Source organism: Lygodium microphyllum, chromosome 9 (genome assembly GCF_053477565.2).
Source record: "Lygodium microphyllum isolate KBCC chromosome 9, Lygodium_microphyllum_v1.1.10, whole genome shotgun sequence".
Classification (NCBI taxonomy): Eukaryota; Viridiplantae; Streptophyta; class Polypodiopsida; order Schizaeales; family Lygodiaceae; genus Lygodium; species Lygodium microphyllum.
In genome coordinates, this window is record NC_141143.1 from 157,350,213 (window position 1) to 157,377,738 (window position 27,526).

At 44.1% G+C, this 27,526-nt stretch overlaps 1 protein-coding gene across 2 annotated transcripts in view; it reads right to left on the bottom strand.

The window, feature by feature from the left end:
• LOC148031777 (uncharacterized) overlaps window positions 1-26,412 on the bottom strand; it is a 28,008-nt gene extending 1,596 nt beyond the window's left edge. Inside the window, exons 1-10 of one of the 2 annotated variants that reach the window (XM_087685440.1) lie at window positions 25,964-26,412; window positions 25,773-25,858; window positions 25,606-25,677; window positions 25,346-25,459; window positions 24,654-24,722; window positions 24,492-24,548; window positions 23,953-24,006; window positions 23,812-23,874; window positions 23,663-23,725; window positions 23,402-23,578 (exon numbers count right to left, since the gene is read on the bottom strand). In XM_087685440.1, the coding sequence (XP_087541566.1) occupies window positions 23,402-23,578; window positions 23,663-23,725; window positions 23,812-23,874; window positions 23,953-24,006; window positions 24,492-24,548; window positions 24,654-24,722; window positions 25,346-25,459; window positions 25,606-25,677; window positions 25,773-25,858; window positions 25,964-26,177 (969 nt within the window). In that variant the 5' untranslated portion in view covers window positions 26,178-26,412. The remainder of the gene's footprint in view (window positions 1-23,401; window positions 23,579-23,662; window positions 23,726-23,811; window positions 23,875-23,952; window positions 24,007-24,491; window positions 24,549-24,653; window positions 24,723-25,345; window positions 25,460-25,605; window positions 25,678-25,772; window positions 25,859-25,963) is intronic. The other variant, XM_087685439.1, reaches the window with a different exon arrangement.
• Between the last annotated feature and the right edge of the window lie 1,114 nt (window positions 26,413-27,526).

Below are 27,526 nucleotides of genomic sequence, written 5' to 3' on the forward strand. Positions count from 1 at the left end.
CATCAAATAACAATGCATAAACTGCACAGCATATTTGAATAAACGTCAGAAACTTCATTTGGCAAAACGTCCACCTTCATTACACCAAACAAATGAAAACTAGATTTCCCAAATAACTGGAACAGTGAGAATGACATGGGCACCTGCCTATAGAGTGTTCTTCTGTCTCCGGCTCGAGCTAGCAGATTTGGCAAATCCGATCTTCTAGGGGGAGGGGGTGGGCCCCGTATCTACCTGTCTCGACCGGTAGCTCGTGTGAAGATGTACAAATCTATCTGATGGCGCTTCTGACTCCATGGGACAAGTGTGTGTCCATGTAGCTTGGGCGGGTAACGAAGCCGTCGGAAGATATGTGTAGGAAGTGCTCTTGGTAGAAAGCCTTCTTTGTCCCTAGGTCTTCTGTAAGGGTCACCCATGTCTTGGCCGTTTGTAGCTGAATGATGTCCATTTTGATGATACGGTTCACCTCCTCCAACCAAGCTCCACGTGGGGGCAATCTAGGCTATATTGTGGTGGGGGGACGTGGTCCATGTGTAGGCCATGTGGCCGTAGCCAAGTCTCCGTTCGGGCATACCAGCATTCAATGTCCCCTTGCAGTGCTAGCTATTTGGATGACCCCAGCGTGAGTCTGGGGTATCGATGCAAGGGCAAGTCCCATAGTCGGTGCAAGAAGGCCATTGTTTGGAAGAGGGCCTCAACTTTGATGGGCAGTGCCCCTAATGCCAGGAGGCATATTTCACGATGGATTCCGTGAGGTTGGATTCCGTAAAACTATTTATTTCCCGAGGCTCGTACACAAGGAGGATTCCTTGTGCGAGAAGTTGACGGGGACGCCTGTCCTTTTCAAGTGACAGATTAATTTAACGTGCACATGGGTGATTCCACAACGGGTGATTCCGTAAAATACATATTAAATTAATGGACGTTTACGCATTAAGAGTGCGCACTCGAACTAAATTAGGTTAGGAGAGAGTTCTAACCTATTTAATTATTTTGTAGCTGAAGACTACTAAGTATTCACTTTTGTTGGGTTTTATTTAATTATTTTCTAACAATTGTGAATGCTTCAGCTGACGTGTAGAGCAGGCGGCAGTGGCATTGGGTAGCACCGAACGATGGCGTGAATCCAAATGCCTAGAAGAATTTCTATTTTTGATAGGTGCACACCTTATCACTAAAGACACCAATATTTATTTAAGTGCGCTTATTTATTAAAGCGCTTGACAAAACAGTTATTATTTTGTATGCGCATAGACACTCGGTTAAATATTTTATTATTTGATATTTGTATTTGGGCACAACCCGCCCGCTTTTGAACACCCAAACGCTTTACTTTATATTTGGGCAAACGCTAATATCAAAAGCAAAAGCACGCTATTTGTAAAGTGGGCTATTTTTTAGCTTGAAGATAAATAAATCTATAAATACATGCCTTGGAAGCACTCATGAAAGGCATGAGGGGAGATTACACCCAATTTGTATCTTTTGTCTCATGTTGTGCGAATTCCCTTCTACTTTGTAATTGAAGTTATGAAGGTTTGTAGAGTTCTTTGTCCCTAGGGACCTTCCGACATTCACTACGCAAGCGTCCAACATTCGATTTGCGCCCCAACCCCATCCTTGCTCTACTGATCTCGTGTGGCACAGAGGGGTTGCTCCGAATCATCCGTGAGATCATAAGTACGAGGGGTCACTCCATTTGCTCCCATCCCTCGTAGGTGGCCCTCCTCCTGTTCTAGAGACTGGATCTCCATATGGGAGCCCCGTACAAGAGGGCTAGTGTGCCTAGAGTGTCAAATAGCCAGAGCTTAGTATAGGGCTCCTAGAATTGTATGCGGGCGCATTGGTTCTCCATGGATTCGAGGGTTGCATAGCCTCATGTCAATCTATCTTCTGCATCTTTTTTTAAAGTGAAACTTGGTCTTGAAAATGTAATCCCCAGATAGACGTATCTTTGGACCACTTCCACAGTTTTCCCACCACCGTATGTAAAGGCGAGTACTAACCGTCGAATCCATTGGATTGAAGTGTTGAACACCATGACCTTGGTCTTCCCCACATTCACAGTGAGGTCTTTATCTTGGCAAAAGGCCCGTAGTGCCTCCAATTGGCGTTGTAGCCCTTCCGGCGTGCTAGCGATGAGAACTATGTTATCCACATACAGTAAGATGGATATCAGTATCCCTCCTACGCTAGATCCCTCCCCTCCCAATCTATCCATGTACTCTAATATCTCATCGATGTAGAGACCAAATAAAGTAGGTGTGAGTAGGCATTCCTGTTTAACTCCATTTGTGCTCATTATCTTCTTTGAAAGCCCCCCTGGTGTTCGGACTCGGCCCGTGACCGATTCATATAGTGACAGTATCTCACAACGTATTGCGGGCAGGGTCTCTAGTTCTTGTAGGAGCCTGACTCATGTTACTGTGTCGAAGGCCTTGTAGAAGTCCACGAAGCAACAATATACCCGCCTACCGTGTGCCCTGCTCTCCTCTATAATGGCTCTAAGTGTGAGGATATGGTCAAGAGTGGAGTACGCCCTCCTGAACCCTGCTTCTCCAATTGCCCGATGCTGGTGTTGCTCCGCCCACTTGCTTAGCTCATGGTCCAGGATGGATCCATAGAGCCAACCATGACTATTCGGTAGTTCGCAGGGGCCACGGGATCTCCAGACTTCAGGATAGGTATTATGATGTTGGCCGACCAGCTAGCAAGGAAGCCCTCACATAAGGCTCTGTTGAACAAGTGGGCTAGAAGGGGTGCAAGTACGTCCCGAGCATGGGTCAGGTGCTCTGCTACCAAGCCTTCATGGTCCTGGCCTCAACCATTCTATAGTCTGTCAATGGCATCTTGAACCCGCTCCGTGCTAAAAAATGTAGATGACTCGGGTTTGCTCCCTGGTGGTCGAGGCAACGGGGGCTGCTTGGATATTTGGTACGGTGAGATCACATATGGATGCCATGTGTCCGGGGAGGTAATGGGTGTCTGAACACAGGGCTCCTGGAATACCTTCCACACCTCCTTGTTGTCTTGTCCCAAGAATAGCTGGTAGAATTTGCATTCCACTTTGGATAGGTAAGCTCATTTTTTCCTTCGTACAAGGCGTACTTGTTTGTGCGTGTCTACTAATCGGGTTTCCCTACACTCTGAGTCAGCTGGTAGAATTTGCATTCCACTTTGGATAGGTAAGCTCGTTTTTTCCTTCGTACAAGGCGTACTTGTTTGTGCGTGTCTACTAATCGGGTTTCCCTACACTCTGCGTCATACCAGCTATTCTATGGGACATTCTTGTCCGGAGGGGAGGGATGGGGGGATGTGTGGGGAAAGTACTTGGCCGTCGAGGTGTGGAGTGTTCCCGCCAGTTGTGTTGTGATCTCCTCTAAGGGTGAGTAGGGGTTCATTTCCTGTAGGCTCCAATAGAGATGGTTGGAATAAGTGCTCACAGTTAACTTGGTGAAGTGGTACATGAGGAATCTTGGGAGGCTGCTTGCAAGGGAGGTTGGGTCATATCTACAAGCGATGCTAAACTGCAGGGAGGTATGGTCAACGACCACTACAAGTGGATGGGGTGATATTCTAGAGGACTAGATGTCAGGGAAAAGTGATAGGGGCCCAAGTATGTAATCCATTGTGCTTGCTCCTAGTTTCTGTGTAGGTGCTCCTGGTGCCCCTCCTTTATTGCAATTAGCAGCATGCTTATATGGGAAGCATGTCATGGTGTTCGATCCCGGCCATCTGTCCAGCCAGTTGAGGATGGCTAATCCGTGCACGCTCCCTAGCGCCAGTAGGTGATCGCCATACTCAGTGCATTCAACTGTATCTTGTGATGTGTACAGTTGAGCCCTATCTCCTTTGGTGATATCTCTTTGTATATGTGGTCTTCGCTCTCGAAGAAGGGAGTCTATCTCTGTGATGTGCGGGCGTCGAAGTCTTCGGCCAACATGACATCTTCCAAGTTGGAGTAGTGTATGATGTCCTCGTACAGTGGTAGGTATGGTGACTCCCCCTTGTGTGGCATGTATGGGGAGTGTGCTGGGGGGAAGTAGCACACCACCGTGTAGGTGTCTCGAGGGCAATCTATGTGGATCCATATCCACATGAACCGGGCCTCCTCATCTTTCCACATGACTTGCACCATGGGCTGTAACTCCTCCCTGTATAGCACTACGAATCTTCCAAACCCTCGGGTCTCTCCTTTTATTCGAGCTCTAGGGCGGCATGCCGTCTCCCATCTATATCCCCTCACTTCAGTTAGGTGTGTGCGTGGGCTCTAGTAGGTTTCTGTGCATAGGATGATATCCTTGTCAGTGAAGGTCTCTTGGAATAGTCTTGCATCTGTCTTCATATCTCTGTTGCATTTCCATACTGCAAACCTCAAGCGGGTGTCGTAGGCCACGCCCCGTCATTGGCATTTATTTGTGATGATCACACAGCAATCTCGGTATACTACCCATTTCCTCGCTTTGCGTGCTTCCAGTATTTGTGGCATGTATTTCTTATGGTGTGTCACTTGTGCGGGTGTGAGGTCCTTCTCCAGATATACCTTTTTCCCTTTTAGTGCTATCCTTTTAGGGAGGAAGACTCGTCGAGATTCCAAGTTGGTGAATTTGAGGATGAGAGGTCGGCTTTTGGTGAGGTCTTTCCCTACGCGCCATGCATTCTCCACTATTGTGGGGTCCTCAACTCCCAGCTTTTCACATATATTCTTGGCGTTTGCCACAGGGCTGTCTCCCTACGTCCATCCTACCACCTAGATGTGGAGCGCTCTAAGTTTTCTCCTCCTTCAATGCTGCATTCACAAAATCCTCCTTTGTTGGTGCATTCTTTGCTACTTCAATCCACTTGGAGTTCTCGGCCACCTCGGCTCGTGCTTGTTTCACTATGTTTGCCCATGTGTTGAGCTCCTTTGTCATGTCTGTCTTCAACTCGTAGATCTCGGTTTGCACCTTTATAGGCATTTTTTTGGGAAATTTCCCGTTCCCCCTTGAGGAGGTCAAGCTAGTTTTTGTAGTCATCAAGCTCGTCCCTCAACTCTTCAATCACCCTATTTCTCTCTTGGAGGGACGTTTCAATGTCCACCTTCCAAGAGGTGAAGAGTGTTGTGATCTCTACGTAGATTTCATTCTTCCGTTCTTGGTGTGTTTGGTGTTGAACAACCTCCACTACCTGACCACATAGTTGTGCTTCTGTCTCACTCACTTATGACTTATTCAACATTTATTTGTTTCTTCATTTGCATGTTATTAGAGTTCATTGGTTACTTGTGTTCATACACTGTCGATGTTTTCTCTACAAAACCTAGTGTATCTTCACATGGTATCAAATCTGGTACTCTCATTTGCATGTTATTTGAGTTCATTGGTTAGTTGTGTTTGTACATTGTCCATGTTTTCTCTACAAACCCTAGGGTATCCTCACATGGTATCAAATCAAGTGCTCTTTTATGAAGTATCATGCTCAACTATTGTGAAAGTTAGGCTTGCATGAGTGACACATAGTGAACTATGATGTCTTCGTCACCCTCATCTTGGGAGGTTCCCATCTAAACTATATTTCTTCCTCTTCTTACCATTCTCAAACCTATCTAAAGTTCAAGCTGATGACGAATGTGGAGTTAACCAAGTAAATGCAAAGAGGGTGGACCAACTACACTTCCCAACATATTGCTCCATCCACTTTGACCAAAGCTACAATCGACTTGCCCTAAGGCATGCTAAAGAAAGGTGCTTATCATCAATCACAACATCTAGTTGGTTAGGATGGCCACCTCTCAACTGGGGGAGCACAAACCACGTTGGGGACGATTGGCAAAACAATGTCTTCATCTCAGCCAGACGGAGTGGCAAGTTTGAATGATCCTTTTAAATTATGAGCCATAAGCACTCTCAGTTGCTCTTGTTATGTAGAAACTAGTAGCAAGTAGCCAAGGAGACCCAAATCTGCAACCAATATGTATATACAAAGAGGAGGCTACAAACTTAGATGAACACAAACAACTATACTTACCACTTTACCCTTTGTTCCATATGAGCATGGTTTTAGTGCCATTCATTCTCAAATCTTTCCCATCCCTCCCTCATCAAGCTTGCATTTAGGTTATCTTTCTCATGCCTTCAGCACTAGGCTTAGATCCTACATTTGCATCTTCACCTCTAGGTCCTATTCCCTTTCTCTCGAGGAATCTGCGTTTAGGTCCTTCAGCTTCTCTCAGCTCCTCCTATTTCCCTTAGAAGAGCTTAGATCCTTCCTTTGCAGATGTTCAGCCTTCTTTAGATTTTCCAACTCATCCTCAAGTTAGGATCACTTTGCACCTTGATGCTCCATTGCCAAGAATGCCATTAGTGCACTATGCACCTCACATCTTTGCACAAGCATCCCTATGTGTCTTGGTGCTGCTATGTTGGTCATCTTGGCATTTTCTAGGCATTTATTATGCCATGACCAGCATTAAATGCTGGTCGGCCAGCATTTATGGCATTTCCAAACTGCAATCAGCCACTTTAGGGGTTTTGTGGCTATTTATAGCCATTCCGCACTTGGCAAACATTCAAATCATCATCTTCCTTCCTTCCTTGCAAGGTGCACACTCCGACTCCGTCATCTTCCTCCGTCTCCAGTGCTGCCATCATCATCAGCCTAATCTGGAACCTTCATTGACATTGTGGGCTGCGTCAAGGACTGATCAGTCCTTCCATACTCACCATTTAATCCTTGTTCAGTGCAGGTTTCTTTTCTTCTTCTCTTGCAGATTGTCTCTCTCTCTTCCTCTGTGTTCGAATTCCTTTCTCTATTGTGCACTCTCACACAAACAACCCTACCAATCAGCAAACACATCAAATATTCCTATTTTCACATGCTCAGCAGCTCACTCCAGCCATAGGTTGATGTGCAGTCCTCCCAAACTCCTGCCCACACCCATATGCTGAAAAAGCAGCACCATTGAAAGCTAAATTATCCTCTTCAGATCTGCCCACCTCGGTACAGCCCTTCAATGTTGACACCCAATTTTCCACTATTTTCTATAGCCCTCCTTTGTGGATACCTCAGTTCATGGTGCAGCCAACCCTCTATCAGCTCACGGTGATCAGTTCACTCAGCCAAACTGCTGCATTTGCTGCAGATGTCTTCTCTGCAGCCTGTTTGAATGACCAGCCAGCAATTAACACTCTTGTGCAGGCCACCTTGCTGCCACTGCCTCCAATCAGCCTGATCCAGACAGATTCTTCACCCTGATCTTCGCTTGCGGCTGCTGATTGCATACAAAGGCCACCTGTTGCGATTCAAGATATGTTCACAGTACGATACACTCTCCAGTTCATCTCTGCCCCAATCCATTCTGAGACATGGGGGTTCAAGGTTTTGTATTCACTCTTGCATAGTGTGTTTACCACATTGAGCTTCGATTCATTGTTCACCTTTGAGTTCTACTATTATCACTTAATGTTTTGTCATACAGTGTTTATATTATGTGCTCGAGTATCTCTTTATATGGTATTAGCACTAGATACTCTCTAAAGAACCTAAGCCTTGATTTTAAAGCTCGGCATTGTTAGCTTGCCTGTGTTAAGTCATGTCAATCTCTCATCTCCTAGTTGTGAGCTCCCATCAAAGTCTGGCAGAGACAGGAGCTCTAGCAATCTACATGCATTTTCTTTATTTGTCAGCTTCTTGTGTGCATTCCTAGGCCAGCTACTACCTTCCACAATCTGCCTACACTTGCCAGACATTGTCATTGCAATCTGGGATTTTTTTGGGGTGTCCCCTATTTTTTCTGGCATTTCTTTCTATGTAACCAGCATTTAATGCTGGTTGGCCAGCATTTATGGCCTCTCTTAGATCAGGTCGGCCAATTTTTCAATGCTCCTGCTATTCATAGCTACACCCCCCCACTGGATTCAGCAACATCATCACAATCCTTTCTGAACTTCTAAAAAAATCTAGTAAGATCTAAAGAAAGATTTTACTTGCCTTAGGGCCCCCAAAATAGACCAATCAAGCATTACTTGAACATTTTCGAGATCAATCCAAATGCCATCAATCGAGATCTAAGATATAATAGCTCCATGCAAGAGAAATTCACACTTGGATAGTTTTGCGAACAATTGCTCTGATACTAATGAAACATTCCCCTAAGATCCAACAAACACACGAGACATGACACAAGTCACATCCACAAATATAAGGGACTAGACATCAGACTCATCTCCTAGCCATAGAGCCAAACGGACTCACCCTCGAGCCTGCGAGCTAGCAACACTCCGTGTCACAGCCACATCCTAACGGTTGACACCCCATGCTACCAACTCACACAATCCCGATGTACAAATGCATCAGCCAATGAGCCAAGAGTAGTAACCACACAATGATGTGCATAATAGGGCCTTAAGTTCTATAAATAGGACTCTACTTCCCTAAATCCAAGGTGCCCTTGTGCATTTGCACAAAGTCACTTCATGACCAATGTGACCAATGCTACTAGAATCCATCCGAATGTCCAAGGATGTAATACTATGTTATTTGAGCATCTATGGACTGAGGTGGTTAACACTTTGGTGTACATTCTCAACTAGTTCCCAACTACAACAGTCCGTCATAAGATCCCCCTTCAAGATTCTTTGGCACTCAACCTCTAATTTCTTATCTCAAAGTCTTTGGGAGCCATACATGCATATATACTCCTAATGATAAGATAGCAAAGTTGTTGTTAAGTAGCACTCACTGTGTACGCTGGCCTATTCAGAGGTGTACTACTAAGCATTAGGTTTCAAAAAAACAACCTTAGAATTCGTTTCTATCCACTCTTTATTCATCATTGAAACATTAAACTTAGCATCATCTTTACTCACATCTTTTGCAAAAGCCATGTACGCAGAAAGATGATTTTTCATTACTAAAGAAATTGGTAAAGCAAACACAAGAGGAGTTGACTCTCCCTTTTAACTTTACATTAACAACATGTTGCCTTCCTTTGTGAGTGCGAGTGATTTTCCTATTATATACATCGATCCTAGCATGCACTCTATGACACCATGGAATACCCAATAATACATCACACCCTCTAACAACATAATGTGAAAATCCTCATTGTCCACATCAATCCTAGCATGCACTCTATAACACCATGGAATACCCAATAATACATCACACCCTCCAGTAGCATAATGTGAAAATCCTCATTGTCCACATGTAACTACAAATGAATATGGAGTTTTCCAATGATAGGGATAACTCACTCCGCATGTCTAGAACAAACCAAACTAGCCTCACCCATTGGACCCATCTCATCACTTTGATGCCCAACTTGGGTGCCCATTTTGTAGAAATAAAGTTGCCACAAGCACCTGCATCAAAGCGAACTGAAGCAAGTTGATCCCTCACTTTGTCTCATGTACAATATAGCTCTAAAGCACCTGTGTTTGAATACTCACCAACAAGATCAAATACCAATCCAACTGAAGTTTTATGATTTTTATCTTTCTAATCCTATTGTCACTCACATGGTTTTTAGACTTATGTTCTAGGCATTCACATGCTATATACCCCTCTTGTTCACAAACATATCATTTCTTTGCATCATACAATGCCTTATTTTCAGCATATTTATTAGCACTAGCAAATGACATTTTGCCTTGTCCATCTTTTTGAAAGAATGACTTCGATTGATTTTCAACTTGTTGACTCTTTTGTGAGGATTTATACTTGATGCCCAAAAATTTAGTCTTGTTGCCCTTATTTTCATCATTGTCCTTTGAAGCAGCTTTGCTGCCCCTAAATCCTATGACATGGCCTTTTATCAATGTATAAGTTGTATTTGCAATTTCAATCAATTGCGCCATGGTGTTCACTTTTCTCTTAGTGCAATAGTCGTGGATTTCTTTCAAATAGACCACAACAATAGATCTCTATTTGCTCAATCATCGTAACCTCACAAAAAAAGCTTATTGACAACAATGCTCCCCACAATTTGTTTGTATAATCTTCCAAATCAGCACAATAAATTGGTTTGTGCCAAGCTATTGTCATATCCACTTCAAAAGTGTTTGTGAGCCACTGGGAAGAGAAATCTTGTTTAAAATGCACCCAAGTCAATCGTGCCTTGCCTTGCATCAACAAGGTTATCCACCGCTAAGGTGCATTCCCTTTTGAGAAAGTGGTTGCCTTGCTCACTTTTGAATGCTCGAAAAAATTGCCCACAGAATAGGCCGCATCAAATTGTTGAATGAAGGTCAATCTATCCTACATACTATTAAAGATTTCAAATTTGACTGCTGCCCCACCAACTTTGTAGTCTTTAAATTTACCAAAAGGTGTCAAGGTATCATATACTAGTGGCTGCAAAAATGGTGGCCCAAGTGATACCATTGCTACATTTGCATTTAACATATGCCCAGTAGGGCCTTCAAATTGACCAAACATTCCAGTTTGCATTCCAACATGCTGCATATTATTCCCTAATGGACAACCATGTTGTTGAGCCAGAATTTCCTACACATTCAGTATTACAAGAGCTAGTGTATGCAATACTTTTGGCTAAAAAGATTGCCCATAAGCCTCACTTGGTTGTTTAGAATGTGAAGCAACCTTTTTTTCTTTAATATACGGAACTGATAACATAAATTCAGTAAATTAGGGAATGAACTTCTCCAAGTTGATAACAGCACTTGTCAACTGTGCCTTGAACATTGTATTTGCTTCTTGAGCACCTTGGACTTGTGGAGTTACATGTGATTGAGCTGCATGCTCACAGATCACGTTTGTTACTTTGAAGCATTTTCAACATTTGATGACTCAAAACCATGTGTTAAGTGCCTTTCACTAAAGGATTCCTATTACTCCCTCCTATTACCATTGTTGTGTCACATCTCTTACCATTTGCCTCTTGGTGTACACTGTTTTCAGCAAGTATAAACCTTGCTGTAATTCCATTACAGCAAGCCAAAATGCATGAGTTTACTCCTCGAGATGCCCACAAGCTCAGCTCCTTTAAAAAGATGGTGACATCCAAGCAACAAAACCATGAAACCGGCCTCCGAAAGCCCAAAGGGTAATAGACCACATTTTAGCAAACACTTAAGTCAGGCTATCAATAAATTCGGCAAGAACAAATCCCACACAATCAAAGCTAGAGTGCTCCTGTACCACACATGACACCTATTGGCCCCAAAGCTTAGCGTCCCTTTTGGTATTTTTTTACATTATTGATGTATGCTTGAAATTGGTTACAAATGGCTGTATTTCAATGATTCTCAAGACACAATTGATTCAAGGGTGCACATTGACCTTGTCACCTTCAACATTGAACTCAAACCAACCAGAGAGTGTTCAAAAATGCAAATGAACACTTTAACTTGCCAAACCCTAAAAGTTACAGCTAGTGTTTAAACCCAATTTCGCAGAGCATTCACCTAGACAATCGTTTTGCATTGTTCCCATGCAATCCCACCCTATTCCTCTCACAAACAGAGAAATTTCTTGCGATAAAGTTGTGAGAATGTCACACTCTTCACGACAAAGTTGCCCAAAACGCGCACTAGGCTTGAGATATCTAAGGAAAAGAAAGGATCTCAACCCGTAGTGCTATCATAACCAGTTCTTCTAAAGTTTTGTTAAAAAACAAAAGCATACCTTGCTATAAATGGACTTACAAAGCTACTCAATGGATTCCCATGCCAAGAGGAGAAAATTGGCTGCTACCACAACTCCATTCATGTTGTTAGCTCATATTCCATGGCTGAAACCTGCAATTTCTACAACAAAGAAGATAAGAATAGTTATCTCTAAACTTGGGTTGCTCAAAACAAGAGAGGAGGAACCCCAAATAGCCAAGATAAGCTCTCCAAATGAGTAACCAACTACTCGTTAATTAGATCTCGTTTTTTATTAAGGGCTAATTAGTGACTTAGTCATTAATCATAAGTGAGCTGCTTACTCAACCAAACTTAAGCTCAATGCTTGCTTTATAACTCAAGTGCATTGTGCCCTAAGTGAGCTGCGTACTAGGTGGAACTTTCAATGTCACTCAATTCTAAGATACAAACTTTCATTTTAATAAAAGTCTCACATTGATGATTGTACCTTGTTATTTTTTGCATTGCTCTTGTACCACATAGCCTATGCACTTCTCCACTATGTACCCATATCAAATCCTTCACTGCCACAATGCAATATTTATCATGCCAAAAGCTAGGGGTACCAAAATTAAAGTTTACATTAATTAAAAATCTACATAAGTTTAATTAAATCATTGAGTTCATTTCTTCTTCTAGTGACACTGGCAGCTAATGAGCACCCTTTGTCCAATGCCTTGGCCTCTCTAGGGAGGCTGTTTAGACTCCTGAGAAAACAAAACCATAGCCTCTATAGTCTTGGTAGGTTCTTGGGCAGCCGATGTGTATCCCTAAACCAATGCCCTAGCTACTTTGGGATGGGACACCTCGGGTATTATGGGCTATGCTATGCTTTGCAATCCCTCCTAGATTCTAGTTTTGGGCCTAAGAGAGGGAAGCTAGAAAAGTGTATTACAAACTTAAAATCTTAACTATCACTTTACAATCCCAAAACTCAAAAATTATCAAACTTTATTAAAAATTACCAAAGTATCTATGTTCCATAAGCCAACGATTCACGTCTAAAAATAGAAGGCTGCCCAACCACTTTGACCATCCTTGTTTTGCTAATCCTCCATCAACTATCACCCATTTTTCCACTACTATCTCTCTCTCTCCTAGGTAGATACCTTAGTTTGTAGCACAACCAGTTCTCTAGCTCCTAGTGATCAATCCACTCAATCAAACTATTACATTTGCTGAAAACACATTCTTTGCAACTTGTTTACAGGACTAGCTTGCAGTCTCGCCAACCCCAGAGAATTGATTCATTCTTCAAATCTTTGAGTAACTCTTTACCTTTGAGTTCTAATGTTATCACTTTGTGTTTTGATGTACACTTGTGTTAATCTTCTTTGCTAGAGGATTTCTTTACAGACCTTGCTACTGTTCATCGCTTTAGCCTTGGAGGTCTTCTATACAGCTGCGTTGCATGCCACCTATCCAGTTAGTCCTTCAAAGTTGCCTGTCACTATTAATCACACATGCTACTTTTTGAACTTTTCAAGCTTCAGCACTTTTCACCATCAAGGTGATCTGCATTGCATTAGCATCTATAATAGGTCAATTTAGACTTCTATAGCACTTTTCAACATCTATGACAGGTGGTTTTTGAGTTATGAGGACTTTTCTATGTCATCCTCTACTCTGGCTGGTGGTTACTACACTCAGATTCCATCTCTAGTGGATGATACACTCCAATACCTTCCTCAACCCACTCCCTAAACCTGTGAAATACCTATTCTAAATTTCGTAAAAAGCCCTACCCTAAAAATACCTTAGAAATTTTATAATCAGCATTTGTTATGGATGCATTTGACACACTAATATGGATATTGACATTGATTGCAAAAAAATTTCTTGAGTTGCTCTGCCTTTGGGCTTTGTGTACATACATACAGCGTTCATTCAATTTCATCAACTTCTTTTCTATCCTATTTTGTGTTTTTACATTTTGCGATTTTGTCTGAGTTATTGTGTTTTAATCATGTTCATACATTGTGTTTTCTCAGTGCAAACCTTAGCATATCTTCGCCCCCATAACCCGTGTCATAGTATACACTTGTGCCTTGTTATAAAAATTCTGTTTCTCGAGTTCATCATTTCTAAGATTACCCAGTTTTGCTTTTTGTTGTTTTGTCTAAGCTATTGTGTTTTAGTCATGTTCATGCATTCTGTGTTTCTCAATGCAAACCCTATCATATCTTCACACCCACAGCCCATGTGGTTGTACACAAGTGTGCTTGGGTATACAGATTCCACTTACCAAGTTTATTATTTCTAAGTTCATAAATTCTTGTTCTTACGTTCAATTCCTATATATACAGCAACTTTATTGCTTTGCTTTTGTTGCTCCATATCTATTAAGCAATCTCCCAATGCCCAGCGACACTTTCAACCTTAGGGGAGTTTGTTTCTCTCCATTCCATATGTCTACTATGAAGCATCTTTATTGCTTTGCTTTTGTTGCTTCGTGTCTATCGAGCAATCTCCCAATGCACAACAGCAACAACTAGATGACACTTTCGACCTTTGGGGAGTTTGTCTCTCTCCATTCCACATGCCTACTGTCGAGGCTCCAAGGTAGCAAGTTCTTCCACAAATTCAACTGCTCTTTGGGATAGAGATGTTGAGAGTCATTTCTTGGATGGCCACATCAATAGTGCCACGTGGCAGCAATCAAATAGTTCAACTGCAATCGCCTACATTTAATACAGTCGACCTGATTATTTTTGGGTATTATTTTTAGCCTTTAAAAGGCTCAGTTTCCAGCAGTCTTGACAGATTGTCTCTGACAGATTTCAGCTTACTGACTATGAAGATTGCTCTTGGGGCTGACGGAGATCGAGATCCTCAAGGTGGAGACATACACAGATATTTTCTCTGCACCCGTGTATAATTCTGCATCCTTATACAACATTCTTCACTACGGATTTTCTGTGTTTGACTATCTCTTTCTCTCTCTCTCTCTTCTCTCTCTATCACGGTCATTTGCTTCCGCATCGCTTCACTCTTTGTCACGATCTTGTTAAGCGGGATGTCTACACAAGCCATGATGTTCGATTCGTGGAGGTACCAGCCCCAAAGGGGAGTGAGGACCACCCTATACTCTTCTTTGGATGAGAAGCCTACTACCCATCCACTGGATTCATTGCTTGGTCCTCCGTTGATCATGGACCTTCTAGAAACTTTAATAGATGGAAAACGCGAAGGCGAGATTCGGCCTCCTCCTCATTGGGCCCGTGACACACTCTGAGATTCAGGGATCGAGGGGGTCCCTAAGGAGTGGCAACCGCAAGATGGACCGCGAAGCTCACAGCAGCACCAGGCTATACTATGGAGCTTGTTTGCTCTAACTACTATTTGGCGTCCCATGTTATGCAGGATAGAGAGCCTACCTCAATGAAGGAGGCTTTACAGTTTGATCATTGGCGGAAGGCGATGAAAGCCGAGTTGGAGACTATTGAGTGGAATGGCACTTTGTATCTTGTACCTTGTCCCTCTCATAAGAAGGTGATTGGTGTCAAATGGCTCTTCAAGACCAAGTACCATAGTGATGGCTCTTTGGAGAAGCACAAGGCTCGCCTTGTTGCTAAAGGTTTTGCACAGCACCCAGGTGTTGATTTCCATGATACTTTTGCCCCTACTACTCGCATGGCGACTATTCATGCTGTACTTGCCTTGGCTAGTCGTAGGAGATGGCCTGTCTTTCAGTTGGATGCGAAGTCAGCCTTCTTAAATCATGATTTGGAGGAGATCTATGTAGAGCAACCTCCTGGATTTGATTCCTCAAATTGAAAGGTTTATGGGTTGAAGGTCTTGTATGGCTTGAAGCAAGCTCCGCGAGCTTGGACTGAGAAGATTGATTCCTTTCTCTAGGCCAATTTGGGATATCGGCGCTCTAGGGCCGATCCGCAACTTTATGTACACACTTTCAAGGGTGGTCGTGTGTTGTTTGTTTTATATGTTGATGACTTGATTGTTACAAGTGATCATGCCCAGAAGGTCAATGAGATAAAGGCAGCCCTACATCGATAGTTTGAGATGACGGATTTAGGACTTCTCCATTTCTTTTTGGGCCATGAGATTTATCAGTCTCAAAGGGGGATTTTCATCTCTCAGTAGAGATATGTATAGGAGCTCTTGGTGACTTTTGAGATGGAGGATTGTCGATACATTTCTACTCCTATGGATCCAAATTGGAAGGCCACTTTCCACACACAGATTCTCCTTTGGTGGATGCTACCCGCTACCGTTAGCTGATTGGATCATTGATTTAGCTCCTCAACACACGGGTTGATCTATGTTTTGTTGTAGGTCTTTTGGTTGGGTTCATGAATGCACCTCAACAGGTGCATTGGCAAGCTGCTCAGAGGATACTTCAATTTTTGAGGGGTGTTGAGCTAAAAAATGCATTAGCTTTACTTAAACAACCCCAAAACTTGTTTAATTAATGAAGAAACCTAGTTTATTTAAAAGAAACGCGATCCTAGAGAGTTTCTGTGTCCCATAAGCACAAACCCACTTGGAAGGGCCCAAACTTTCTATAAATACGTATGCTACCCTCCATTCACAAACAATCTCGTTTTTGCAGATTTCAAGTGTTTCAGCTTGTTGCCCACACCCCGTTCATGGAGGACATCTCAGCTAAAGCTGTCCATTGCTGTCTCCATCAGTTGACGTCTGATTTCTAGCCCTCTTCACACAGTTTGGAGCTGATTCCAACTAGGCAACTGCTGTTCCCTGCACAGACTTGCTACCGTACAACCTGCCACATCATCACAACCCTGCGTTTGATTCTTGTAGGCTGTCGCCCAGCTGTTGCAGCTGTCGTCTGGCAGTTTTCTCTCCTCCATCTGTCACCAGGCTGTCTAGCCTGTATCTGGCAATTTTCTCTCTCCTACAAGCCATATTGCATGCATTTTTAGTCTTTCTCTCTCCTCACTGCCATTTGCATCAGATCAAACTTCTCACAGCTGCGTTTGCTAGTGTTCAACATCTGGAGGCTGCCTTGCTGCAATTCGGAATCCGTTCAGAGTATGACACACTCTCTAGCTCATTACCCCCGTCTTGATCCTCGAGATGCAGGAGTTCGAGGTATAGTATTCATTCGCAGCATAGTGTGTTTGCTGCATGAGCATTGTATATTCAGCAGTTATATCACTTCAACTATTTTCTGTGTTCATTGTCTCTGAGTTACCCAAGCCCTAACTGTGTTCTTTTATCAATCTGTGCTTTATCGTACGATTGTTATTTGTGCTTCTGTGTCAGAGTATTTCTTTAGAAGGGGGATCTCCGACCTTAGGATTTCCTACCCAGTAGGTACAGGTGCTTCTAATCTTGTTCTTACAGGTTGGAGTGATTCAGATTGGGCTGGCGATGTGGATCAAAGGTGGTCTACTACAGGTTATTGTTTTACCTTGGGTGTTGGTGCTATCTCTTGGAGTAGCAAGAAGCAGCGACGATAGCCCTATCTTCGACTGAGGCACAATATCGGGCTACGTCTTCTACCACATGTGAGACTTTGTGGCTTCGGCGGTTATTGAAGGAGCTTGGCTGCCCCCAAACTCGTCCTACTCTCTTGCAGTGCAACAATGAGAGTTTCATTGCCTTGGCACGGAATCTCGTCTTCCATGCTCGGGTGAAGCACATAGAGATCCAGTGTCACTTCATCAGGGAGAAGCTTTTGGATGAGACCATTGATGTGGAATACTGTAAGACCGAAGATAATCTTGCAGGTTTATTTATGAAGGCACTTACCAAGCTTTACTTCACCGACATTCCAGATCCCTCCGTCTACTGCCTTGTCCAAGATCTAAGAGCGGGTGTTGAGAATCATTTCCTGGATGGCCACGTGGCAACAGTCGAATGGTCTGTCTAGACCTGATTATTTTTGGGTATTATTTTCAGCCTTTAAAAGGCTGAGTTTCCAGCAGTCTTGACACATTGTCTCTGATAGATTTCACCCTACTGACTACGGAGATTGCTCTCAAGGAGAACGGAGATTGAGATCCTCGAGGTGGAGACATACGCAAATATTTTCTTTGCACCCGCGTATAGTTCTGCATCCTTATACAGCATTTTTCACTACAGATTTTCTGTGTTTCACTGTCTCTCTCTCTCTCTCTCTCTCTCTCTCTCTCTCTCTCTCTCTCTCTCTCTCTCTCTCTCTCTCTCTCTCTCTCTCTCTCTCTCTCTTGTTCACTCTTTGTCACGGTCATTCGCTTCCGCATTGCTTCACTCTAACAAGAGACCAATCCCATGCCCAACTGTTCTTCTACTTGAAGTGCAACAATCCAATTCTTTGCCACATGTGGCATGTCCATAATGTGAGAGTGCGCAACAGAAGAAGAACACGAACACAGAGGAGGGGAGAGAGAAAGCAGGGAATGAAGGAAGAAAATCTGCACTGACTGAAAAAGTCTCGAAGTAGTCCAAACCTGCGCGCTGTGCAAAACCCTTGGCAACAAGCCTAGCCTTATGCTTGTCCAAGGAGCCATCTGCAAGATACTTGGTCTTAAAGACCCATTTCACACCTATCACCTTCCGTTTCTTGGGACGCGGTACAAGCTCCCAAGTATGGTTTCGCTCGATGGAATCGAGCTCGGCCTGCATAGCCTGTCTCCAAATATCCTGTGCAAGAGCCTCCTCCACAGTGGAAGGCTCGGAATCCTGAAGAATCTGAGACATCAGAGCATAGTTCACACACAGTGAGCTATCCCGCTGGGCCTATAATCGGGCTGATCGACGTGGACCTGTAGAAGAAGCAGGAAAGTGAGTAACACCTGAATCCTGCATGAGCCGGCGATACCATAAGGGAATCCTAAGAGACTCCTCTTGCTGCGAGGGAGACCGAGTAGTCTCCGAAACCTGCAAAGCACCCATATCGGAGAGGGACTCCCCCTCACCAAATGAAGATAGATCCTCCGCACCTGAAGAAGGCTGTGTATCCCGAGAAGACTCCTAAGGGGAGGCTGAAGGGGTGGAAGAACTCGTAGAAGAAGGAGTCGCATCCGCCAAAGGGGAAAGGGAAGCCGGAGGAGGAGGAATGGGTGGGGTACTAAGGGGTATCCTGGAAGGAAGAGAAGGGGGGGGGGGGGGGGGGGGGATCCGGCGATGTCGAAGAAGCACCTATAATAGAACCATCAATCGGATCCTCAGAGGCCGAAGCCTCATCAAAGATCACATCCTTGCTCACCTCAACCTTCCGTGTCGTCGGGTCGTAGAGCCGATATCCCTTCGTGGTCGTGCTATAACCCACGAAGATAAGCTTTCTCGACTTAGAGTCGAACCTCGTCTTCCTCTTCTTCTTGTCCACATGGACAAAAGCATCGCACCCAAAGATGCGAAAGTGGGACATGGAAGGCTTCTTCCCAAAGAAAGCCTCATAAGGAGTCATGTCCTGTAAAGCCGAAGTCGGAGAGCGGTTGCGAATATGCACCGCTGTAGCCACCGCCTCACCCCAAAGGAAATGAGGAAGACTCCTATCCTCTAGCATAGATCGGGCCATCTCCACCATGGTCCGATTCGCACGCTCCACCACACCATTCTGGAAGGTGTGTTTGGATGGGAATACTCTACCCGAATACCATGATCCCTGCAAAACTGAGAGAAAATGTGAGAAGTGAACTCGCCACCGTGATCAGCTCGAACGCCACGAACTTTGGAAGTTGTTTGGGTCTCCACAAACACCTGCCACTCGCAGAAACGGGAGTACGCCTCGCTCTTGCACTCCAAGAAATAAGGCCACACGTAACGACTAAAGTCGTCCACAATCAGCATCAAATACCTGGCCTTCCCAAGGGAGGCCGTGCCCATAGGTCCGCAAAGGTCGGTGTGAACCAACTCAAGCGGAGAAGTAGCCCTCCTAGAGGCAACCTGAGGGTGAGGCTGCCTATGCTACTTGCCCCTCAAGCAGCTAGGGCACAAAGTGTGAAGAGCAGGGAAATCTGGAAGTCCCTCCACCATCTTCCTCCGAGAAGCCCGCCGAAGAGAATCGAGGTTCAAATGACCATACCCAGCATGCCAAAGCAGCCCAAGCTCATGGGAAGTCCTCGCAGCCAAGGCTGTGAGCGTATAAAGCCCACCCTCCTGTGTACCCGTCCAAAGAGCATCACCTGTAGAAGCATCCTCCACTGTGACTGCATCCTGTGTAAAAATGACTCGGGTACCTAGCTGAGTAAGGCCATGCACAGACAATAGGTTAAAACCCAAATCAGGGACATAGAGAACTTTGGCGGAGGAAGACCGCCTGTCAGAAAACATAGGTAGGGTCCCCACGCCTCGAACAGGAACTATAGAATTGTCACCAATGGTGACAGTGCCCCCTCGGAAACGAAGATCCTAAAGCCAATCTTGTCAGAAGGTCATATGTGAAGATGCTCCACTGTCCACGAGCCAAGGCTTCTCCAGAGTGGTAGAAGCTAGGGCTATATCCTCCTCAACAAAGACATGCACAAACGCAGACTCTGTCGTGGCTGGGGCCGCCTTCGAGTCCTTCTCCTTGGGCTTCAAATGGGGGTACTTCTGCCAACACTTCTCCTCAGGATGAGTACCCTTCCCACAGTGGGGACATTTGGGCTTCTTCTCCTTCGCATCCTTCTTGTCCTCCTCCTTCCTGTCCTTGGCCTTCTCCTTCTTTTGTTTCTTCTTCTTGCCGCCACCTGTACCTGCCGTAAAAGCCTTGGTGGAGCCACTGGCACCCACCTCTTTGAGTCGCTCGTCATGCTCCAAGACAAGCGAGGAAAGTTCCTCCCGTCGGAGTTTCTCACGGGTCCTCGAGGTGATGAGGCTGGTGTAGAAGACATCATAACGGGGTGATGGCAACTGAGTCAACAGAATCATCGCCATATCCTCAGACGATATCATACAACCAAGAGAGGCTAACTCGCCTCGCATGTCCTCCATCTTCGTGATGTGCTCCTTCATGGAAGAAGAATCATCAAGACTGAGCATCCGCAACTTCTTCTCCAAGGAAATCTTATGGGCAAATGTCTTGTACTGATACAAAGACGCAAGCTTCTTCCACACTTCCGCCGCGGTCAGTAACCTGTGAACATGTACAAGAACGGAATCATGTAGACTCATAAAAAGAAAGGAACGGGCTCGAGAGTTGAGCCTATCCCACAAGGCTGCACGGTCCATCGGACGAATCCACGGGGGGACGGTCGATGGGCGAAGAAACAAGCTCCCAAAGGTCGAATGTATCGAGGATGCATTCCACCTTGCACGACCAGAGGGAGTAGTTGGAACCGTCCAACTTATCTTCCTTCGGAAAGAAAGGGAGAATCGGCACCTGAATAGAGGGAATCAAGGAAGGCATCCGCACATTTGAAGCAGTCTTCACGGAAGACACCTTCACGGTAGATGGAACCCTCTGAGATGCATGAACTGAAGAGGGACGAGTGCGAGGAGGCCCCTCTTAACGTCGAAACTCCTCATAATCCCGCCTCCGCTCAGAGGAATGATGAGAAAGGAGCTCATCCTCTGAGTCGTCAAAGCCTGAAAACTGGTAAGACATCTTCCAATCTACAAAATACCAAACACCAAAGAAAACTGTGCCGAAGCCGAAGTATGACCAGCAGTATGGTCACCAACCACCAAGACGCAGACTGTGATAGCCTACAAACACCTGGATTTGCAAAACGCAAAGATAACTGATGAAGATCATCAGAAAAGAAGCCGCCAGCACTAAGACACAGCCTGAAAGTGGGTCGCCAGCAGGAGATGCGCCGCCAGGAGTGGAAACGACCATCAGATCTGCAAAACGCAACCTGATGATGTGTCGCCCAGCTGAAGGAGGGACTGCCTGATGGAAAACGCAAGCAAGAAGGGTCGCTGGTTGACGTGGCAGCCTCGGGAGAAGTCGTCTGTAGCAAACGCAAGAAGAAGGGCCACCTAGAGGGGCCACCTGGGCAGTTGAAGATGGGATGACAACAGCAGAAGATGGGTGAGGTATCTCTCCACAAGGTTAGGTCCTCCGTGCTCTCAGTCAGGCAATGATACCATGTGGGAGTGCGCAACAGAAGAAGAACACGAACACAGAGGAGGGGAGAGAGAAAGCAGGGAATGAAGGAAGAAAATCTGCACTGACTGAAATGAATGCTGAATACACTGAAATGGACTGATCAGTCCCTGCACGCAGCCCGGAGCGTCAGTGAGGGCACCAGAACAGACTGAAAGCAATGGCAACACCAATGCCGGAGTGGGAGAGGAAGGAGAGTGTGCTGAACCTGCAGAAGAGAATGCTGAGAATGACTGGGGGGCTGCCGACTTGGCCAGATCTGACCGACCTGCCAAATCTGGCCGACTTGGCCAGATCTGGCCGACCTGCCCAAAATCTGGGCCGACTGCACACCAAAAGGCCCAGTTTGGGCTGTGTGACTCCCGGAAAAGGAATGCAGACAAAAAACAGCAGATACCAAGCTGACAGAGCTCCTCTGTCTCCTACCAGACTCTGACAGGAGCTCACAACCAAGAGATGACAGACTGAGAATGAAAATAGAGCAGGCTAACACATAAAGCCTCTTAGATATACAGCCATCTGCCTCTACACATAGGATGACCCTTGAGATACAGTTGAGACAACCTTTTGTCTCTATTTCTCCACCATGAAGAATCACATCAACAAGATGGAGGAGATTCAAGATGAGTTGACATCCCTTGGTAAAACCATTCAATCAAAGGACCTAGCTTTGACCCTTCTATAACATCTATCCTCACCCAAATACAATTGTCTTTTACAACCATCACCTACAGCTGATTCACGTAGGAAATGACAAAAGAAGCAAAAGAACAAAAAGAAAATCAATTGGAATTATCATCAAAATCTGAGACTAACAAATAGAGAAGACATAAGGGCCTTCTTAAGTATCCTCATTGTGAGATAACCTTGCATCTCGAGGAGAAGTGTTGGAATAAAAACCCCCACCTTCATCCAAGTGCAAAGGATGGAACAAAGAGTCTACATTACATCTACCCCACTGTTATGACAGAAACTATTTTCCTTCACATTCATCAAGGGGAAAATTCTCTTGTGGTTTTCTCATTCTCCGAGAAGAATTGGCTCATGGATAGCAGCACATCTAATCATATGGCATTCCCCCATGATTGACGCTAGGATCTCTATCATTAGGGGGCTTCATCACCATAGTTGACATTTCATCAACGCATATTTATGATGTGGACACCATGCCGTTACTTCTCGACCATCCAATTCAAGCTCCATAGCAAGTTGCATGGCCACTTTGGATTTACTGCTTGAACCCGACCCTTTGCCAAGCTCAACCTCATCAAGGACAACCACCATTGGCAAAATTCTTCACAATAAGCCAATCAAAGAAATAGTGCCAGTTTCTATGTGTTTTATGTTTGGGGGATCATTATAGATCGTTTTCTAAGGCTCTAAACAATGCACCAATATGCACATTCTATTAATCAATGCAAAGTGCACCAATAACTATCTCACTATATGGGGATTGCAATAAAACCTTTTCAACAAGCTTATCGAGCAACATCCTTGTGGCGAGGAATTGATGACACAAAAATAAAAGCATTGTCACTACAACACTTCAATCTGCCCTGGCTCTTTGTTTGAAAGTATTTCAAGCTACAATACGTACTGAGTAATCATTACATTGCAGGAATTTCACACCATATGCACAACACAAATTAAATGCTCGCCATAAAAGTTTTTCTATCTTGTACTATGACTGTGAAGATAGTCAACATACTAATGTAGGGTCAGAAACAATGGCAAAAGCAACAAACCAGTAGTATGAGAAAAATAAAAACACCTGCCAATAAGGACCCACTGCATCTTTTACTCTTTCAATCTGGGGTACTATCAAATCCTTAGATGCTTGATAGCCATCAACTACTTTCCCTTTTGCTGTATCAATACGTGGACCAAGCGTAGCAGAGACAGTCTCCACACTTTGCCTCAAGAAGGGGCTCAGCTTTTGCTGTACATGCTACACAGGGGGAAAAAACACAATCATTCACACGAACCTCCTTGAATGAAGCAAATGCATGCATAAAAACTGCACAAATCTTACTGTTTTTGCAGTGTCAACATGGGGCTTTGACCATTTCTGAGCTGTTGATAAAACCCCTGATGCCTGAAAAGGGCAACAAAAGACGCTACACTAATTTTGCAAACACTCACAAAGCTAAACAATTTCCAACTGATGACACATGTGCTGACCTTTTCAGACGCCTTAGTCAGATGGGGTTTGGCATACTTCGCCCAGTAGTCTACTGTAGAAGCCTACCAGCAAGTTTTCACATAAGTCAGGAAAAGAACAAGAAGGGTTTCTTGAGGGTTTGGATGGTGGACAAGTATTACCTGCAAAGCCACCAAGCGAATCTGGGTCCAAGGTGGTAGCCACCCACCATGCACCTGTATTCAAATCAGAGTCCACTTTACATGCTTTAACCTCTTAGTAAGCAAGTAAAAAGTCGTACACAAAACACCATTAGATCAATATAAATGTGAGGAAATGTGCCATGTACTTGTTTTGTAAACCAAATAGCTGTATCCAGCATATGTTTCAAGAGCAATGCTACCATATATCAAAGACGCTGAGATCTCGAAGCCTAATCAAGTGCTTACATGTCCATAAGCAAGCACTACATGAAACTGTATTACAGAACTAAATATTATGTGAAAGAACCTTTCATAATCAACTAACAAACACAAGTCCAGAAGGGCAAAAGTTATATACTGCCCTTCTCAATCTGGATGCTAACTTACAGTTTTGAATCTCAAAAAGGTGTTCCTTGGTCTAACTAGTGTACTTGCGCTAGGCTTTATGATAGAAAAACACTTATACTTGTGCTCTTACACCAGCAAAGATAAAGCCAAGCTTTATTCCATAATAGTACCTTGATGAGCTCCCTGTCCTTAGCATCAGCTTCTTCTTGCACTCTGAGGAGTGTTGTCTGCAATATCAGGAGTCCCAAGAGGTTCAGATTATATTCAAGGTGCATTGGTGCCAAAAGCGAAAGTAGAGACACAGCGACTTGCTATCTGTTTATCTAACCAACCTCAGCTGCATGAAGTGCACGTTCAGCCTTCTCAATATAGTCCTTTTGCTCTGCAACAGTCTTCTCAAGCTGCAAAAACATTACAGAGGGAGATCAAAATCAGTGTTGCCTTAGGAAGCAGTCAATGGCAAATGTGTGAAAGAGGTGTAAAGAAAATAATCAGCACTTACTACAGGACACAATTAGTCCCAGTCCAGTAAAAATGATACAGAAAGACACGTAAGAAACTGACTAATATTGCCTTTCATGCACGCTAGGGTTGATTTTGACATAGGTTAGTACACCGATCAATGGACAGTAAGCATGAAGCTTTGAGCCACAAAATAGTTCCTTGCAGCATAAGCTTCAGAGCCTCTAGTCTCTACAGGTTTTTGCCCTCCCATAAAACTACTGTGTCAGTGAAATCGGCTCTCAAAACAGTGATCACAGAAATGTGAGACACCTATAATACTGCAGTCCAAGCAAGATGTCAATGCCTATGATGAATATAGCCCATCTTAGACAAAAATACCAGGTTCAACCAACTTCATTTAAGACAGGCCTATCTTTGCACCCTTGTTATTACCACCATATTCTTCCACTATAATTGGCTCTGACAAAATGTAATAAAAAAGGTTGAAGCAATGGCAACAACAAAGAAATGATGCATTATCATAAATACCACGTGCAGAGGTGAAGTTGAATTTGCCCACCTGCTCAATCTTGGAAGCACGTTCAGTTTCTGCTGCCTCAAGACTCTTCACTCTGTCTTTAAAGCCCTGCAACTCTAGCCCTTTCTTTAATAATTCATCTTCCAGATGGGTGACCTGCAGTGACAGCAAACCACACCCTTAAACTGAAGTTTAACGAAGTTCAAGTGAAAGTGGAGAGCCATTCCACTGACAACTGGCACCATAGGAGCTTCATAAGAGAGAAAAAACATCATCCTTCGAGAGAAGATCAGTCATCGTACTTTGGCCTCCAAAGCCTCAAGCTCTATACGAGTTGTTTGAAGAGCAGTGTCCAAATCTCCACCTTTTTCTTTCTGTGTCACAAGAAAGGGTTATGCAGATGCAACAACGATGTCAAAACATAGAGGCTTATTAACGCCACAGCCCGTAGCAGGCGCACCAGCCGCACCTTGAGCTTTTCGAGCTCGGTCTGGAGGGAAAGGACCGCCTTGTGATTGTCGTGGAGAGCCAGATCCTTCTCCGACAGGGTGCGCTCTGCGCAAAATGGATTGGAGTGAGTAAAGAAAAATCTGCTCAGATCGAGGCGAGGGTTTGCGAAGAGGGGAAAGGGAACATTAGGAAGATATCATCGGCACATGCCAAGGTCCAGCAGCTGTTTTTTGGCGCGCTCCAGGTCCTGGGAGAGGGCGGACGATAGGTGATGATCCTGGCATGTTGATGAGAGCTCCGGCGAGGCAGGAGGCGCATCGTCATGGGCGCATACGTGAGGATGAAGCAGGTGGAAGATGAGGAGGATGACAGGAAGAAACGCAGCAGCCATTGCTGGCCAATGGAATGGGAGACTTCTTCTCATGATTGATGGGGAGATGGTGTGGTGTTCGTCGTAAAAGGACTGTTTTGGTGTGGGTGGGGTGGGTCTGTGTTTTTATGTTTGCCTGCGCGAGGACCGGACGCACGGCATGTGCACCTTCCTAATCGATTCTCAGCTCCATTTTTCCCAACGAGTTTGGATCTTCTTTTCTTCGTCGGTACACCAACACCTCCTACCTGGTAGCATAGGGACTTGCGAGTCTTTCTTGCCTAATGAAAAACATGTGTTCCACACGTATTATTGTCCGGCTCGTCGCTGAATCCATTCATCGTGTGGGCCTGTTTCCATAGAAAACCTAGCAAACTTAGTCAACCCTAAAACTTTCGTTCACAAGTTTTTCATATGTGATTCTTACTTTCGTCCACTATCAAGAAGAAAATAATCCTCGACATCATCTATTGTTGATTGAACTCAAAACTAAAGACAACAAGTAAGCGAGCATCTTACTACTATATTATTTCTTACTATTATATTATTTTAGCTATAGGTTTGGAAAGCCCCAAACTTTCAAAGGGTTTCCCGAACCTACCTTTTTTCCCAAACCTCTCTTTTTCAATCAAAACCCCCTCCTCTCCTCTCTTTCTCACGTGCAATATCTCATTTTTCTCTTCCCCTTCCCTTTTATCATTATAGCCTTCCCCCCCCTCCCCACCTCCATTTTTAAAATTAAAACCCTTTCCCCTCTCTCTCACTTATAATCTCTCTTTTCTTTTCCCCTCTCCCCCATCTCTCTCTCATGTGTAGGGCCTAGATTCTCTCTCTCTCTCTCTCTCTCTCTCTCTCTCTCTCTCAATTAGATTAAACTTTCTTTCTCACACACACACACAATTAAACTTTTTAATTTAAACTTTTCTTTAGTTAAATATTTTAAAAACTTTTTTTAATTTAAAATTTTATCAACATAGATTTTCACACATTTTGAAAAGGAGATAGAATAAAAGAGAGAGAGAGAGAGAGAGAGGAAGAAAAAAATGATAAAAAGAAGAATACGGAGAGAGAAGGGGGAGAAAGAGGAAAGAGAATAGTCTTTTTTAATTAAACATTTTTCTTCTCCCCCTCCCCCCTCTCTCTTGCATAGGGCTTAGGTTCTCTCTCTCTCTCTCTCCCTCCCCCCTCTCTCTCATGCATAGGGCTTAGGTTCTCTCTCTCTCTCTCTCTCTCTCTCTCTCTCTCTGTGTGTTAAATTAAACTTTTTAATGTAAACGTTTTGTTTAATTAAAATAAGGAGAGAGAGAGAAAGAAAAATAGCAAAAAAAAGAAGAGGAGAGAGAGAGGAAATAGAGAGAAAAAAGAATTATAAAGAGAGAAAATATAAAATTTAAGAGAGGAAA